General features: G+C 38.0%; 1 protein-coding gene across 2 annotated transcripts in view; it reads right to left on the reverse strand.

Moving 5' to 3' along the window:
* LOC149264464 (ATP-dependent Clp protease proteolytic subunit-related protein 3, chloroplastic-like) overlaps nt 1–17,780 on the reverse strand; it is a 338,818-nt gene that overhangs the window by 268,780 nt on the left and 52,258 nt on the right. For both annotated transcript variants that reach the window (XM_089428153.1, XM_089428144.1), the window contains exon 3: nt 4,094–4,216. In XM_089428153.1, the coding sequence (XP_089284279.1) occupies nt 4,094–4,216 (123 nt within the window). The remainder of the gene's footprint in view (nt 1–4,093; nt 4,217–17,780) is intronic.

Raw genomic sequence — 17,780 nt, forward strand, 5'->3', positions numbered from 1 at the left:
CTGTTGCAAACCCTTTGTGCGCAAACAAGAAATCCGCTCCGCAAAAATATTGAGGTGTTGCTCCCTCTACTTGCTGGAATTGCTTTTCTAGACAAATCAAATTTTCCTACAACTGCAATTGAAAAATCGAACCCTTGCCCAGCAATTTGCATAGCCTGGCTAGGCACTACGCAACCCCTGAAAATTTCAGCCCCTTACTCCCTCTAAACAGCGAAATTTCCTTCTTCCGTTTCTGAGCTTCCTCGTCTGATCAACCTGGCTCTGATACCGTGTGAAAATTCCTTGAAATGCAACAACTGAAAATATTCCTCCTAACTGAGAATTAATTATATAGTTTTTTTGTTTACGACAAAATAACGAAATATTCTCACTGCATTTCTTCACCAAATAAAATACTGCGAAAAATAAAATAGGAATTGAGAAATTTGCTAACACACATAAAAAATTGACATTGTTATTTTGGACAAAAGTCCCCGGAAAAACCCAACTTGCGAAAACTTATGCCATATTATGAGGGTTTATTTTACTATGCAGCAGCAGAATTTCCGAGTATAATGAAATGTCACCAAACTGGCGAATCTGCCCAAGAGAAATACTAGCAAAATTATCTGAGGGATAATTACCCTCGCTCCAAGCAATCTCACAACAAACTGAGCCTCAAAACTGGATCTGGAATACTTCTGTGTCAGTCTTTTATGTTGCCTCTGCGCAGATCCCACATGTGTTGCCTAGAAACTGCCTTTGATGTGATGTCTAGCCTGTCGCTACCTCTGGAAGTGATTCTTCCTACCTCAAAGAAATTTTTCCAGCCACTGGAAGTTCAATCGACCCTTGCTCTGGCTAAATTGAACTGCCTTTCTTGAGGCTCTACACAATCCTTGCGCACCCTCCTAGAGCTGAAATCCGACCTCCTCTTCTAACTCTTCCAAATCTGAAATCCTCCTCCGGAAATTTGCTGCTCTGCCCCTCTGACACTTGCTACTAACTCACTGGCTCGATCTCCACTGCTGAATCACCTGCCACTGAGTATCTGCTACTGTGTGTTCTCCATCTACCCATCGACTTCCTCTTATAATCTCCAGTTGGGACTCCAACGGCCAAGATTAAAACATAATCAATGGCTGAGACCATTTTTGGATCGATTCGTGTGAGTTTCTAAATTATTCTCACCTTTCTCAATTAATTCTGATTAATTAACCCAATTTCCTAAGTTTAGACTTAGGAAATATTAAAAAATAGGCTAATAATCTAATTGAGACACTTCTAGGTGGAATTTCCAGAAAATATTTTTGGGTTATGGAGAACTCATGTACTTTAGCCTCTCCCCAAAGTTTGGAGACTTGAACACCTCAGATGCTACAAAAACTAACACTAGGAGATGTATAGTTGGCTCCTCCCTTAGGCTATGTGTTGTGAGACCTCATGGTCGGGGAGCTGATTTGAGATGGACATTATGTATCTTTCCTTATGATGAGACTGATGATATTTCCCCTAAGTCGTGGGTTGTGAGGCCTATGATTGGTCGAGAAGATTGATCTTGAGAGAGAATGAAAAGTACCTCCCTGGCTAAGAGGGAGTATTGGAAAATATGGTAGCTATGGTCGGTATTTCATCTTAAAAAAGAAATGGAAGTTTAAATATTTAAATTTTCCTTAAAATTTATTAGGTCGGTTAAGCCCCTAAGAGGCACACATTCGACCCCCACTTGAATGTTATGTAAAAGAGATCATTTCTCCTCATTTGGACACATCAACTTGGTTTCATGCATCTCTGATCCAGTGAAATTACAGGAGAGCCGAAATTTTAGGAGGAGGCCGAAATTCTAGGGAGGACCGAAATTTCAGGGAATTGGATTTTGACATGCGACTTGATCATGATTTTGGTTATTGGTTTGATTATTATTCTGCTATTTGTTATTTATGATGTATTGATAAATCTGGAAACTCTCTCTCAAAAGGAAGAATTTTACTGGGTTTTTCCCTTGTGGGTTTTGCCCTGGCTGTTTTCTGTGTCTCATCTCTTTGTTTCATGGTTACTTCACTGCTCTTTCTGTTTATTAGTTGATGTTTTTCTTTTGTATAACTGCCTAAATGATATTGAATCTAATGCTATGTGAAACTAATATGTAATTGATCATTGAAGTAGTTGTCAGGCGAAGAAAAATTTAATTCTAGCAGGTGCCCTAGAAAATCAACACTTACCTCAATCCATTTTTCATAGTAGCTTTCCCAATAAGATCAGAAATTGGGATCAACTTTTCCTCATCGAAGACGAAATGATTAGAGCTCTAGTTAACTTCAAGAGTGGTTGTTAATAATGTAAATAGATTTAATAGGATCATTAAGCCTAACTGTTAAATTGAAATAAGGTTAGTCAAAGGGAATATTCTGTCATAATGAATCATGTTAAGAATATAGTACCAAGTGTCGCAGTGTCATAAGGAGACCTATGAAATAGAATCTGATTAAGTGCATTTTATGAAATTTTCCAAGGTATATTGCTATATCGAAAAAATGTTTCAAAAGAGTGAGAAGGCAGTTACAAGTGTCAAAGAAAATATTCTCTCATACAGAATCATGTTAAGATTATTGTACCAAGTGTCCCAAGGAATTGTATGTGTTATTAGGCATCATGGGACAGAATCTTGTCAATAACATTTTAACAAATTTCCAAAAGAAATAATGGTGTTTGCACTCCCAAATTTTGGTTCCTTATACTCTATCAAATTACACATAATAGAAGAGCATATATAATGTATAGTTTGGCAACTCTCCCTCTCCCCCTCTCAGTGTCTGGCTCTTTATTTCTTCAGTTTTTCTTGTTTTCTCATCCCTCTACTTTTTGCTTGTGAGAACACATATTCAGAGAATTTGAACTTTGAAACATAAAATTCATATAACATTCAGGCTGCATATCATCCAGAAGAGTGAAAATATGATAGGGTAGCTCCCCCACACAATTTAATGACATAACGCTTACACAGAATTTGGTAACCTTGAGTTGCATAGCCTAGAAAAACATTGAGAGTGTAGGGAGCAAGGACAATAGGCAATACAGGTATGCAAAATCAGCAAATAAACACACAATAGGTACTAGAGAGATCAATAATTTTATGTACAAGGCAAATACATCAGTACTCTAAAATATTAATACAATGCATACTCAAACAGATAAGGAGATCAGCATCATAAGAAGACACAACATGCAAAGCCGGTTTAGGTTCAGGAGTTGGTTGAAGAACTTTTGCCAATGACCTTCCCAAATACTCTCCAACTCTTTGGCTCTGAGATATTATCATCACTAGTCTACCCTTATCCCTTTAGTGCTATTTTATATCTGGGCCCACAAAATCTCTAAGGCTAACCAGAAAGATTATTACACACACAAACATACCTTCGAGAGAAGACACTGCTCTTATTTCAGGTGTTAGTGTCAATAAGCTGATGCGTTGTCAATATGTTAAGCCTTAGATGGAATTACAAATTAGGAGAAATAATACTGCATCCTTAGGGCTGAGCTGAGAATGATGGAGTTTTCAACATAATAAAAACCCTCTACCAACAAAAACAGATAATTTAACTACCATAGAAAAAGATGTCAAAAATATTGGGAGTTTCAATTTGTACATAGAAATATAGTTTTAAGAAATTGTATGAATCCAGTTAGGACTGTAGCAGCTTAATGCATTCCCTATCCTTCTGAATATAACTCACTACTGCACCACTAATTTGCACATGCTATCTCAGGAAATAATGTGAAATTTGCCTTTCTTTCCACAGTATTGCCACAAAATTAGTGAGAATACAAATGATATGTATGATGATAATGTAGAATCATCAATATGGTTGTCATTTATTTTATTCTTCTTTGTCATGAATATTTATCGATCACAAGCTCAGCTGAAATTGCCTTTTGGCTCTCTGTTTGCAATTATTGCTTGCTAATGTACCTCTAGTCTCACTGACATATATTAGTAATCACTGGATAAAACCATAATCTCTCTCTGTTTCTTTCAAGAGCTTGGCACATATGCAATAGCTATCTTCTAACAATAAACAATATGTACAACCCAAGAAATCGGAATCAAGCATACCGTCTCGCCATCCTCACGTGATGTTCCAGTTGAGTTGATGTACACATAAGTCGGCTGACTTGGATCCAACCATTGCAAATAAAGAAACTCCGCTATAATAAGCTCTGTGACAGCTGGAACCAACTGTTTAGAAATAGTTAGTTACTTTATAATTTATATGTACAAATAAAGTTAAACAGAGTTGCAAGCATATCAATAACTTGTAACATCAGTCATCTGGAAATAAATTGTGTTTTGCTTTTAATTGAGGCCCCCAACTTAATTTCCATGTGTAAATAATGTGTATACATGTCTGAATCCGCAAGGATACCAAATTAAAGCTGTAAACTCAAACCACCTCCAACTAAAATGCATCGGTAGCTAATAGCCTTAGCATAATAATCTAAATGGTAAATTCTCTAAAGTATATTCAGAATGTTTCCTTGGTAGAGCCAGAAAAGGTGAGGTTCCAAGAAATATTTGTAAAAAAAATTATGTGGATAGAGAGGCCACTCTCCCCAAGGAGAACACATCCCTAGTAGCACCCAACTAAGATAGCACACTCCACTTCATCTCAGCCAGAGTAGTTTGCTTTTACTTGATGTGTGGGCATGTTAGATATTTAGTATTTACTTTTATCATAGTTCTTTAATTACACATTTCCAGCCTTCTGGCTGCATGCAGGAGTTGTTTATTATTTCTTTCTCAGCCCTTGAGGTGTGTGGATCTTGAGTGGACCCATTGTATTGCTATATAAAGGCCATTTGGCCAACAATTTAAACAAAGCTATTTCACATTGAGCTTTCATATTTTTCTTGTTTCTGGGTTGTTTCTAGCTCTTGCTTATGAGTTTCCCTCTTGGGAGGCCTTCATCTTCATCATTTGGTATCTGAGCATCAGTACAAGCCTGCTCTCAACAAATCTAGCTCTTTTTCAACCCTCCCACCCAGCCCTAGCCAATTTGTCTATCCATTTCAGGTTACTCCAATAGCTCCATGCAGCCCCATTCCGCCAGCAAACAGGTAATCTCTATTCCTAGATGCACTCTTCCATTTCTACAAACATTTTCTTCTCCAACATAGATACACCACATGCCCTAGGGCACACTCCCTAGGGCAATGTTACACAAAGTGGAAGCATTTTCTGATAAGCAAAGCATCAGAAGCATCATTTTCCAAAAATCCTCCGAAGCAAAGCACCCTGGAAGCTTCTCTCTCTCTCTCTCTCTCTCTCTATATATATATATATATATATATATAATGTGTGTGTGTATTCAAAAAAACATCCAGAATGCCAAATTAGTTGCAGATTATATGAAAACATGCTTATTTGTACATAAATCAAGATAGAAATGGCATCCATAGTACATTATATATATATATATATATATATATATATATTCAAAAAAATCATCCAGAATGCCAAATTAGTTGCAGATTATATGAAAACATGTTTATTTGTACATATATCAAGATAGAAAATAGAAATGGCATCCAAAGTACATTAATGATTAATTATTCCAGCATCAATTATCTAGAATCTAGATTCGATCAATTAAAAACAAACATATAAATTTTTAAGTCATATACCAAAATGTAGACCATTAACTTATGGAATGAAATAGTTATCTAGCAACTGTCAACAATAACATGATTAAATAGTTATGTTTACAAAATAGGCCATCTACACTCCCAAATATGAAGACCAAACAGTTCAAAACAATAAAATGATCTAGTTGCTAAATGTTGAATTTTTGTAGCTATGGTCGACCTTCATAATTTGTTTTAGCCCTCCAAATAAAAGAAAAGTATAAATATGAAAGTGACTTTCAGGTCAGCTTCAAGAGAGAGAAAATGAATTTTGAAATTCAAATTATTCTTGCCTCCAAAACCAAGTCGGCCTAACTCTTTAACACACCTATTCGGGCTCATTGATTTACTATATAAAGGCACTCGACATCCTCCCCAAAGAACACAACTCGGATGACCATCTCCTATTGTCTCTCTTCACACGTGGGAGAATAAGAGGGCGAATCTGAGGCAGACTTGAAGGATGAATCTGAAGCAGACCGAAATTTCTGAGGAAAGTGCAGGAGGCCGAATTTGTCTCTAATTGAGCAGGTTTGACCTGGGTATGTTGGGTTTTTTCCCTAGAAGAGGGTTTTCCCAGGGTAAAATTTGTGTCGCTTGTCTCTTCATGATCCTACTATATCGTTTATACTGTTGAGATTTTGTTAAAATTGGAAACTAGGGCCAAATTCCACCTTGGGACAGCTCATTTGATGGAGATGATGATTGCATTAAATCCCTCTTTTCGAGATGACCAAAATTGATATAAAGATCATCCAATTTGGACAAGCATAAGTGTGTTTTTGAATTTATGCCCACACATGTGCAAATTGTTCAGGTCGGCCACATCATCATGTACGCTCATGAAGCTTAATGGACGTGTCTCTTCACCCTCAACAACTTGTATAAATACAAGTGCTCTCTCACCTCATTTGGCATCATCATCACTCACACATTCTTCTCTCTCCTCTCATTGGTTCGTACAGCATTAGGCATTCTCTCTCTCACATGTGTGGCAAAAGGAGGACGAATTTCTGGACAAAATTACAGGACCAAAAATTTCAGACTTTTCTGCAGTTTGACCAGCATTGACTTTGACTTTCTGGGCATCCTTTGACTTCGATTTTCAGGGTGATTTTCTGTCTCAGCAGGCCGCATTTTTGGGCACAAAAACTAAGGCAAAAGGAGGACTTTGACCTGCGTTGACCGCAGGGCTGGCTTCAGGTTGACCAACTTTGACTGCAGTTTAGTTGAATGTTTTGGGCCAAATTTGACTGAGGTTGACTGAACTCAAAGAGGCAAGTTTGACTGTTGCGTTGACCATCTTTGACTTTCTGGTTAGGGCTGAGTTTGACTGCAGTTGACTACAGAATTGACAGGGCTTTGGAAGTCAATTTTACTTTTGTATTCTCTCTCTACTGAACATTCGATATAATAATAAGAAGAATTGATCAAAGGGTTTTCCCCACATTGGGGTTTTTCCCTGGCATCCGCTAAATCTGGTGTCCTTTTGTCTTGGCTTGTCTTCTGCATTTTGTTTCATGTTCTATCTACTTTTACTGTCTATGTGATTAATGGTTATTATTGGAAAACTAAATTGAAATTGGGTTGCTAAAGGAACATTGAAGTAATTGTGCTAAGCATAAAACATACCATTGTTAACTAAAATTAACATGGTATCAAAGCACAGGTGAAGACAAAGCCCAAGCAAGAGAAAGAAAAGCAATCACTAAGAGAGATCTGTTGGACAAGACTATTGGACTAATGGGTACTACATCTTACTTCAAATCTGAGGACAAGCTCAAGGACAAATTTGACAATCATGCATTGAAGATGACTTTGACCTTGACTTTGGAAGAGCATGATGCCATGGACTATGTGAAGGGAATAGTGGTGGAGCATCCTTCAAATGCACCTGCTGCTGCAAAAGACTAAATACAAGAAAGGTGAGGTCAAAGCAAAGAAAATTATCATAGACTCCATTCAAAAGCAATTGGTTGACTATATTTCTGATTTGGGAACATCTAAAGAGATGTATGATAAGCTAGTTGGGATGTTCAAAGTAAACAATGCAAATCAAATCCTCTTTCTCAAGAACAAGTTGAAGGACATCAAGACGGATAAAGATGAGTCTATCAAATCCTACTTCATGAGGATCACACAAATCAAGAATGACCTTCTATCTATTGGAGGAGAAGTTATTGCTGACAGGGAGCTCACTCTCATTGCACTTGGAGGCCTTTCAAGATCATGGGATATGTTTAACACAACCATTCTCAACAATGACAGGATTCCTAGTTTCAATGAATTATTGGCTAGATGCGCTCAAGAAGAGACAAGAATGATGGAAAGAGACAAGCCCTCAAATGGAAATGAACCCACTGCCTTCAACACTCATGCTAAGGGGAAGAATAATGTTGGTCTAGACTCCAAGGAGACAAGGTCAAGGATTCAAGCAGGGATTCAAAGAAGAAAGAAAAAGAAGGTGCTACAATTGCAACAGGTTTGGCCATTATGCTAGAGAGTGTCCTCACGAGAAGGATACTCCAAGGGATGACAACAACAACAACAATTACAAAGGCAATGGCAATCAAAGGAACAACAGGTTCAAAAATAAAGGAAAGAGGAATGCTCCCGCTGCTCGATATGGAAATGGTCGCCCTCCCAAAAGGACAAGAAATTCCAAGTATGAAGAATGTAATGTTGTAGAAAAACAAAAGGAATTTTATCTTATTTCCGCTCTATCTACTGCCTCTCCTCCGGATACTTTGGATCAATGGTTGATTGATAGTGGAGCCTCAAGGCACTTCACTGCGTACAAGAAGGCCCTCTCAAATTTGGTTGGAAAGAAGATTAATTTGGAGATCATCCTTGGAGACAATGCCACCTACCCCGTGAAAGGGATAGGTATTGTCACTCTTCACTTAAATCAAGGTCAAACTATTCACCTACAAGAAGTATTGTATGTGCCCGATTTGTAGAAGAACCTAGCGTCTATTTTTGTGATGGAAGATAAAGGCTTCAAGGTAGCATTCATTGATGAAGATAAAGGCTTCAAGGTAGCATTCGTTGATGGAAAGGTAACATATTTGGAAAAGAAACCCTAAAGATGCATTTACATTTGGATTTAAGTTTGAAAGTCTCTATCAATTTGGAGGAAGTCCTTTGAGAGCTTTAACTTGCAATACTTCTCTTCATTCTGAATTATGGCACCGGATCTTTGCTCACCTTTATTACAAAACCTTACCTGGGATAAGGATGATGGTCACAAGTATGCCCAAGTTAAACATGAATCATGCACAAGTTTGTCAGGGTTGTGCAGTTGGGAAACTTACAAGGGAACCATTCTCTTCAAGTAAAAGCCAAACTATTGATATTCTTCAATTGGTCCATTCTGACCTATCCGGTATGTTGCTTGTAACATCATTGGGAGGATACTTATACTATGCAAATTTTGTAGATGAATTCTCTCGCAAAACATGGATCTATTTCTTGAAGAAGAAGGATGAAGTGTTCAAATGGCTTCATTCTTTCAAAGCCTTGGTGGAAAATCAAACAGGGAAGAAAATCAAAATATTAAGGACCGACAATGGAACCAAATAAGAATCAAATGAATTCAATGACTTTTGCAAAGAGGTTGGCATTAAGAGGAAGACAACCATTCCATACACTCTTGAGCAAAATGGAGTTGTTGAAAGAAAGAATCAAACAATCATGGAAGCCACCTATGCCATGCTACATGATCAAGGTCTACCAAAGTTCTTATGGGGAGAACCTGCAAACGTTGTCGTATATGTTCAAAATAGGAGCTCGCATCAAGCACTGGATTTCAAGACACCCAAATAAGTTTTCTCTGATAAGAAACTTCATGTTTCTCATTTTAGAATATTTGGTTGTCCCGTGTATTTTCATGTGCTTAAAGAGAAAAGAAACAAGTTAGAAGCATTTGGGGAGAAAGGTATAATTGTGGGCTACGATGAAAATTCAAAGGCATATAGAATCTATGTGCCTGGAAAAAGAGATGTGGAAGTAAGCCATGATGTCACCTTCAATGAAGACACTGCTCTTGGGAAGGCCAAAGATCTCCCCATTCCAAGAAAGGATAATGATGATGATGCTGGGAAAGCAAGATGAACCTCTGACGAATGAGCCTATGCCCGATGTTGAATGCCCCATGGATCCCATTGATCCACCTCCTGGTGATCCCTCTACCTCAAGTAAAAGACCTTTGTGGCTCAAAGATACTCTCAAAGATGCTGAAAAACATATTGCTCCAAGAGGGACATTCTGCGAAAGCAAGAAGTCGAACAGGTATCAAGGATACTTAGTTGCTATGAGTATTATTGTTCAATCTAAGCCATGTACGTTCAAAGAAGTTGTAAAGCACCAAGTCTGCAAGGATGCGATGAATGAGGAATATGAATCTATCATGAAAAATGATGTCTAGGATGTTGTGCCTAGACCGAAAAACAAGTCTGTAGTCACCTCAAAATGGCTATACAAAATTAAACATGGAGTTGATGGGAGTGTTGAAAAATATAAGGCCAGGTTCGTTTCTCGAGGCTTCTCTCAATAGGAAGGAGTGGAATATGACAAGATATTTGCACCGGTTGCCCAATATACCACTATCCGATCGATTATTGCTCTTGTTGCCTCAAGGATGGAACCTACATCAAATGGACGTTAAGACTGCTTTCTTGCATGGCTCACTTATGGAGAAAGTCTACTTGGAACAACCTCAAGGGTTCGAAGGACACACGTATGCAGGTTAAAGAAAGCCCTCTATGGGTTGAAGCAAGCCCCTAGGGCTTGGTATGAAAGGATTAATAGCTATCTTATGAAGTTGGGATTTATAAGAAGCGATGTTGATCCTAACCTATACTTCAAGGTTGAAAAGGACATGCCTCTCATTTTGGTCCTTTATGTAGATGATCTCTTTCTGACAAGTGCAGACCCTCTCATTTATCAATGCAAGAGGGAGTTGGCTTCCGAGTTCGAGATGAAGGACCTAGGTCTGATGCACTACTTCCTAAGCCTAGAGGTCTAGCAAAAGCCAGGTGAGATTTTCCTTTCTCAAGGAAAATACATTGTGAAGTTGCTCGAGAGATGTGGGATGGTGGATTGCAAGTCTTTGTCTACTCTGATGGAACTCAACTTCAAGAAACTATGTGGTGTTGTTGGGCCCGAATTGGCAAACCCTTCAAAGTATCAACAACTTGTAAGGACCCTGGTGTTCTTGGTAAACTCCCAACCGAATATATGCTTCGTTGTGAATATGTTGAGTCAATTTATGGTCGAGCCTCATCACATAAATTGGATTGCTACTAAGAATCTCTTGAGATATCTCCATGGCACAATCAACTATGGACTGAAATACATTGTCGGGAATTTGAGGCTACATGGATATACTAATGTTGACTAGGCTAGCAGTGCGGTAGATCGTAAGAGCACGTCTAGATATTGTTTCCCATTAGGGTTTGCTTCAATTTCTTGGATGAATAGAAAGCAGAAATCGATTGCTCTAAGCACCGCCAAGGCCAAATACATTGCTGCTAACTAAGTCACCAGATTCGGCGAATTTCAACGAACAAGTTCGAAATTCGGCGAATTTTAATCGAAAACGAATTTATTCGTTCGAGTTCGCCGAATTTTATGGCGAACTCGAATTTCATCGCGAATTCGAATTTTTTGCCGAACAAATTCGTTTAGGGTTCGATGAAATTCGTTTCTGATTCGAAAAAGTTCGTTTAAGTTCGTTTTTTTCGCGCGTTTTAGCAAATTTGCCTGCAGCCCGCGGGTTTCATTGTTCGTCGGGTTTCATTGTTCATTGTTCCATTGTTTCATTGCTCGAACTTCAAAGGGTTTCATTGTTGCCTGCAGCCGAAGGGTTTCATTGTGGTCCAGACTCCAAACTCTGTTGCAAACTTGCAAGTTGCAGTCCAGTCTACAGCTGCCAGAGGGTTTCATTTCAGAAGACGTCTTCAGTGACCAGTCTACAGCTGCCGACGCGTCTCTTGACCGAGGTCCGACTCTCCGAGGACTCTTGCTGCGCAGCCGTCAGGCTCTCACTCTCACTGCTTAGGGACCAGGGTTCAGCGTTCAGGTAGGACTCGCAACAAATAAAGCATTGCTCAGTTCTTTATAAATTTATCAGAATGACAGACTACAAAAGCTCAAAGAAACAGAAGATTACTATGCGTGAGACCTCACCGCAATAACAAACTACTTCCCTTTGTCCATCACTGATCTTCTGTTGAAAAAAGAGATAGCCATCAGACTCCAGACCAACTTCATATCCTCTCTTCTGCTTGAAATCTTCTTTGAGAATGAATATTAGCAATCAGACTCCAAACTAGCTTCAATCCTCTTTGACTGTCTGTCTCTATCCTTGATTTGAAGAACAAATTCGATCACTTACCAGAACTCCAGTGAACCAACCATTCTAAATATTTGAACCAAGCCTACTCAGTGGTGCCTCTATTGTTTGGTGGGAGAAGTATCCTTAGTCCAGTTTGTCATTATCTGACAGATTTTCTTACTGTGGTCTATGACCAGCAAGGCTATAAACTCCTCGGGAATTTGCAGCTCTCTGGGATATCTTCTGGCAACTTCTCACTGTGGAATCTTTGAACCAGGTCCACTCCCTTCTTCAGAGCAACAAGACCTCTTCTACTCTAGCAGCTATGAAGACACCTACAGTTCATTTTCTAGCTTTCTGTATAGGCCTGGTAATTTGCTAGGAGACCATTCATTCCCTAGTCTAGATCTGGTTATTGTATGTTTAATTAGTTCTGCAGCATCAACTCAAAATGCTGGACCAATTATTCTGCTGCCTTTTGATTCCTTCATGAAAAATCAATTCCTTCTATGAGACAATTTGAATCAACCCTGCTTCTTGTTGTTCACAATTGCCACTTCTAATGGCCAGTTGATCAGATTAAGCATGGGAAAGACTAAATTTCTTCAAGAATGAAAGAATTGATATCTTCCAATGCAAATCAACCTCTGTCAAGCAAGTCTATTCCTTTAAACAAGAAATCAATGGCGTCTAAGAAACCTAAATCGCCCCTTCCATGCATTGAATAAGAGATTTACAGAAATCAAGGATAGGGTCAGCATCTGTCTTAATTGTCATGGAATTAAGACACCTGTTTTTACCTGCCCTTAATTAAAACAGATATAAATCCTAGCAGTAAACCATGAAGTGAGCCAATAATGGGAGCAATTAATTGTCATGGAAGTTGAACTGTTCGTTTTGTTTCTTTTCTTGCCTTCAGCAGCATTTATATTTACATAAATCTTGTAACTTATTTCCACTTGCTTGGAACTGGAAGTCACGTAAAACAAAACTGTGATGCAGTGTTTCTGAAAAGACAGTCCAATTTGAAACACACTTTCATTAAGCTTCAATTGAACTTCCAAGTCACGTAAAACAAAATTGTGATGCAGTGTTTCTGAAAAGAAGTGTATGGCCTATGTAAGAAATAAAAAGCTACAACAGTACACTGTTTTGAATCACTTTTGTATGGCCTGTGTAAGAAAACTGTTTTGAATCACTTTTCCTTTTTCTAACTAATGAAAATGTAATTTCAAAAAAAATTGCAGACATTTCAGACTTCAAGTCTTCACCAGTTTTCAACAATCAGAGGTTCAGAACCTTCAAATTTCAATGGCACCCCCAAAATCAACTGTTGTAGCTTGGAATTTTGTCCAAAAAGATGGTTTTAATCTTTCATGTCAGCTGTGTGGACATAATTTCACTGGCACTTTAACTAGAGCAGTGGATCACCTTCTCGGTATTAGCAATGGAAGTGGAGGTGGTGTTGAAGCCTACACTAAGATCACCAATGAACAAAAATCCACAGTGCAGAAAGACCATTCCAATTCACAGATGCAAAAGCAGAAAAGGGTAAATAAGAGGCAGTGAATTGAGAGGGAGATTGCCATGTCTTCCTCCAACACCATTAATTCAGTTTCAAACATTGGTGGATCAAGTTCTACTCAAGCAAAAACAGGTGGAACGAAAACATTAAATCAATTTTGGAAACCTGTTGATGATGCTATTGCTGAATATTTTTATCCATGTGCAATTCCCTTTAATGTGGCGAGGAGTCCATATTTTTAAAATGTAATTAAAAAGGCCATTGATTTTGGGAAGGGCTATGTTCCTCCCGGATCTGAAGCTTTAAGGACAACTTTGCTAAAGAGAGCAAAAGACAGAGTGACAGGAAAGTTGGTTGATATTGAAGAGTCTTGGAAGCTTACAGGATGCACAATTTTGAGGGATGGTTGGTCAGATTTGTGTCATTGCCCATTGATCAATGTGCTTGTTTATTGTCCTCAAGGGGTACTTTTCTTGAAGGCAATAAATGCAATGGATCGAGTGAAGACATCAGAATTTATTTTTGGAATTTTGGATGAAGCGATTCAAGAGGTTGGGGGTGGAAAATGTTGTCCATGTTGTTACAGATAATGCATCAAATTGTGTTGGTGCAGGGACGCTGATTATGGAAAAATATAATCAGATTTATTGGACCCCTTGTGCAGCTCACTGTTTGGATTTAATGTTGCATGACTTAGCCAAATTTCCTTGGGTCAATGAAACAATTCGAAGAGCCAAAACAATTTCAAACTTCATCATCAACCATCGTCTCACTTTGAGCATATACAAGAAGAATGCATCAAAAGAGTTGTTGAGGCCTTGTGATACAAGGTTTGCCACTTTTTATATTACTCTGAAAAGTGTTGTTGAGGAAAAAGGGAGCCTAAACGCTGTTTTTTGCAACACTGAGTGGGAGACATCTACCCTCTCAAAAGAAACTAAGGGGAAAAATGTTGAAGAAATAGTGCTCAATAATGGCTTTTGGGAAAATGCAAACAAGGTTTTAAAAATTTGTGGCCCAATTGTTAATGTGCTCCGCATGGTTGATGGTGACAAACCTTGTATGGGTTTTGTTTATGAAAGCATTGGTCGTTGCAAAGAGGCCATTGCAACTGCTTCTAATAATGTGGACGTTGATTACAAGGAGATATGGGATTTAATTGATCATAGATGGAAGATGATGCATAGTCCATTACATGCAGCCGCATGCTATTTGGACCCTAGATTGTTTGGGTTACCAAGACATAGGGATGAAGAAATCATGAATGGACTTATCCAGTGTATTGAGAAGATAAATCCAGATCTAGATATTCCAGGTTTGATCAAAAGTCAGTTGAGGGCATACAAGTTAGAAGAAGGGTTATTTGGAACACAATCAGCAAAGTATGATAGGATCAAAAGTGATCCAGCACTATGGTGGGAATTTTATGGTTCAGGGGCACCAGAATTGCAAAATTTTGCAATTCGTATCTTAAGCCAGGGAACAAGTGCATCAACGTGTGAAAGGAATTGGAGTTCCTTTGACCACATTCATTCCAAAAAAAGAAATAGATTGTTATCTAGAAGATTAGAAGATCTTGTTTATGTTCGTAGTAACTTGCAGTTGGCATTGAAGAATGTGGCTAAAGAGTCATCCAATTCTTCTACTCCGTGGATCGATCCTATTCCAAATGCAACAATGGATGATGCTGATTTGTACATTGATAGTGACATAAACACTGACAGGGAATTCACTGATGAATCTGGTGCTGAAGCATCTAGCGGATTCACAACTCATACTGCTCTTGATGACATAGAACTTTTTGATATAACAAGTGGGCAACAGGAACATCAAGAATAAAACTTGTGTTCCTGTTTTAGATTTCTAGTTTACTTTTTGCATGAACAATTTTCTAAAACTGCCAAGCTACTTTAAAGTTTAAACTTTTGAGTTTATATATAATTATATTTTGATATATTGAAGAACGAATTGCTCCCATTATTGGCTCACTTCATGGTTTACTGCTCACTGTCATAAATGAAAAGAGGTCTGAAAACATATTAGAGGCTTAAGTTTATTTCCACTGTTTGTTTGCTTCAATCTAACCTGAAAAGGAGTGGTGATTTTAGGACTGTTTTCAGCACTTGGTATTAAAGTTGACTGCTGTCATAAATGATAAAGGTTCTTGGCATCCTTTTGAAGGTTATTTACTATTATTTACTATTATCTCAATCCTTTTGAAAATGCTCAACTTTTTAACAAAACGAAACAGTCTTTTGCATGTGAAATAGAGTTACCTTTATGGCAACTGTTTGGTTTTTTCTGCTTCTGATTTTGCTGCTATTCCCCATTTACCATAGGAGGCTTTGTCAGATCATAGATGTGCTTTCCTCTTGGCACAAGTCATACTCTTTCTTCATTAGCAAATAAAAAGCTCTTCTCAGCTTTCTCACTTTCCCAATTAATTTCAAAAGGGTTTTGAAGGGTTTCTAGTCATGGTTAATTATTGTACTTTAGTGTCCATTTTCTGTGGCATAAACTACATGCTTTAAAGTTTAAATACATTATACAAGCCTCATCAACAATCTCAAAAATAATTTTCAGCTTATTCCATTTGATTTTGCATCATGTACATTTATAAATTGTTTTATCATAAATTCAGTGATTGACAAAGCTAAAAATCAACAGAGCTCCTCTTTTTTGTTTTCAAATTTAGTGATGGCGAGAGAGATCTTGGTTGTTCATGAGTAGAAACCTTATTAAAATAGCCTCTCTATATTCAACCACTCTATGAGTGGTGGGATCTTAAAGGCAGTATCCCTGAAAAGTTTCGTTTTCGCCAATTAAAGTGTACTAGGAGTCTAGAGATGCTGATGGGTTTTGTCTATCATTAGGAGCATAAGCCCATGCAGCAGATCCAGAAATTTTGAAATGTGAAATAGGATGTTTGCTGCCATACCATTTCTCATATGGAGTCATATTTGTGAGAGGACGAGTAGATGTTCTATTGATGACATGGATTGTGGAAACAGCAATCTATTCCCAAAATGGAAGTTTCATTTTCTTGGAGTGAAGCAAGCCACCAACCATCTCCATGATAGCCCTATTCTTCCGTGCTGTTACTACATTTTACTGTGGAGTGTAAGGAATAGTTCTTTAGCAAGATATGCCTTGAGATATGAGAAATTATTGGAAAGCATTGCCAATATATTCACCTGTATATTCTGAAGCATATAATTTGGAGGATAATTACAATAAAGATTAACATTAAAAGGCTTGAAAATGACCAAAATTGATCAATCATCACACATAATTTATAAAATTTAATAAATTTTCTAGCCTCTGTTCTCTTGCTAAGCCAAAAATTTATTTGAATTTGACTTTAAATTGATTTTATATATATATATCTAAGTTGCAAGAAACGTGGGCAGGGGGTCCGTTTCCCCAGGGGAAACGAAACGAAACTCGTTTCCCCAGGGGAAACGAAACGAAACTCGTTTCCCCGTACCGTACGGCCTGGAAACGCGTTTCCGGCCGTACAGCCGGAAACGCGTTTCCAGGCCGTACGTGCCACGTTTCCGCAAAAAAAACACTTGTTTTTATTTTTTTTTTTTTTTTTTAATTTGTTTTTAAATTTTTTTAGGGTTTCCAGGTAGTTCTAGAAACCTATTCTAAAGTTATAAAAGAGCAGCTTGGCTCATTCTCTCATCACATCATTCATGCTTTATGATTGCACATATATATAATAATAATTTTTAAATATTTTTAATATATATATATATATTATTATATATATTCACGTTTCCCCGTTTCCAAAATTTGGGGAGGTCGCGTTTCGTTTCGCTTCCCGTTTCGGAAACTCGTTTCCGTTTCCCCGTTTCGTGCAACTTAGATATATATATATACATTTTTTTTCGAATTTTATGTCGAACTTTATCGCCAAAATTTTAGTTTCCGAACTTTAATCAAAATTTCATGGTCGCCAAACTCGAACACAAACCTGGTGACTTAGGCTGCTAGTATGGCCTGTTGTGAAGCTATTTGGTTGAGGAAGCTCTTTAGAAATCTATTTGAGCATGTGTTGGATACCACCATCATATACTGCGACAACCAGAGTGGGATTCGTCTTTCAAAGAATCCTGTGTTCCACGACCGCTCCAAGCACATTGATATCAGGTACCACTTTATTCGGGATATGGTACCAACAGGGAGCAATAAGGCTCCAACACATCAAGACTGATGGTCGCACACATCCTCACGAAGCCCCTAGGGAACGTC

Source organism: Pinus tabuliformis, chromosome 6, assembly GCF_031772625.1.
Source record: "Pinus tabuliformis cultivar Carrire ecotype Pingquan chromosome 6, CPIR1, whole genome shotgun sequence".
In the NCBI taxonomy this organism is placed as follows: domain Eukaryota; kingdom Viridiplantae; phylum Streptophyta; class Pinopsida; order Pinales; family Pinaceae; genus Pinus; species Pinus tabuliformis.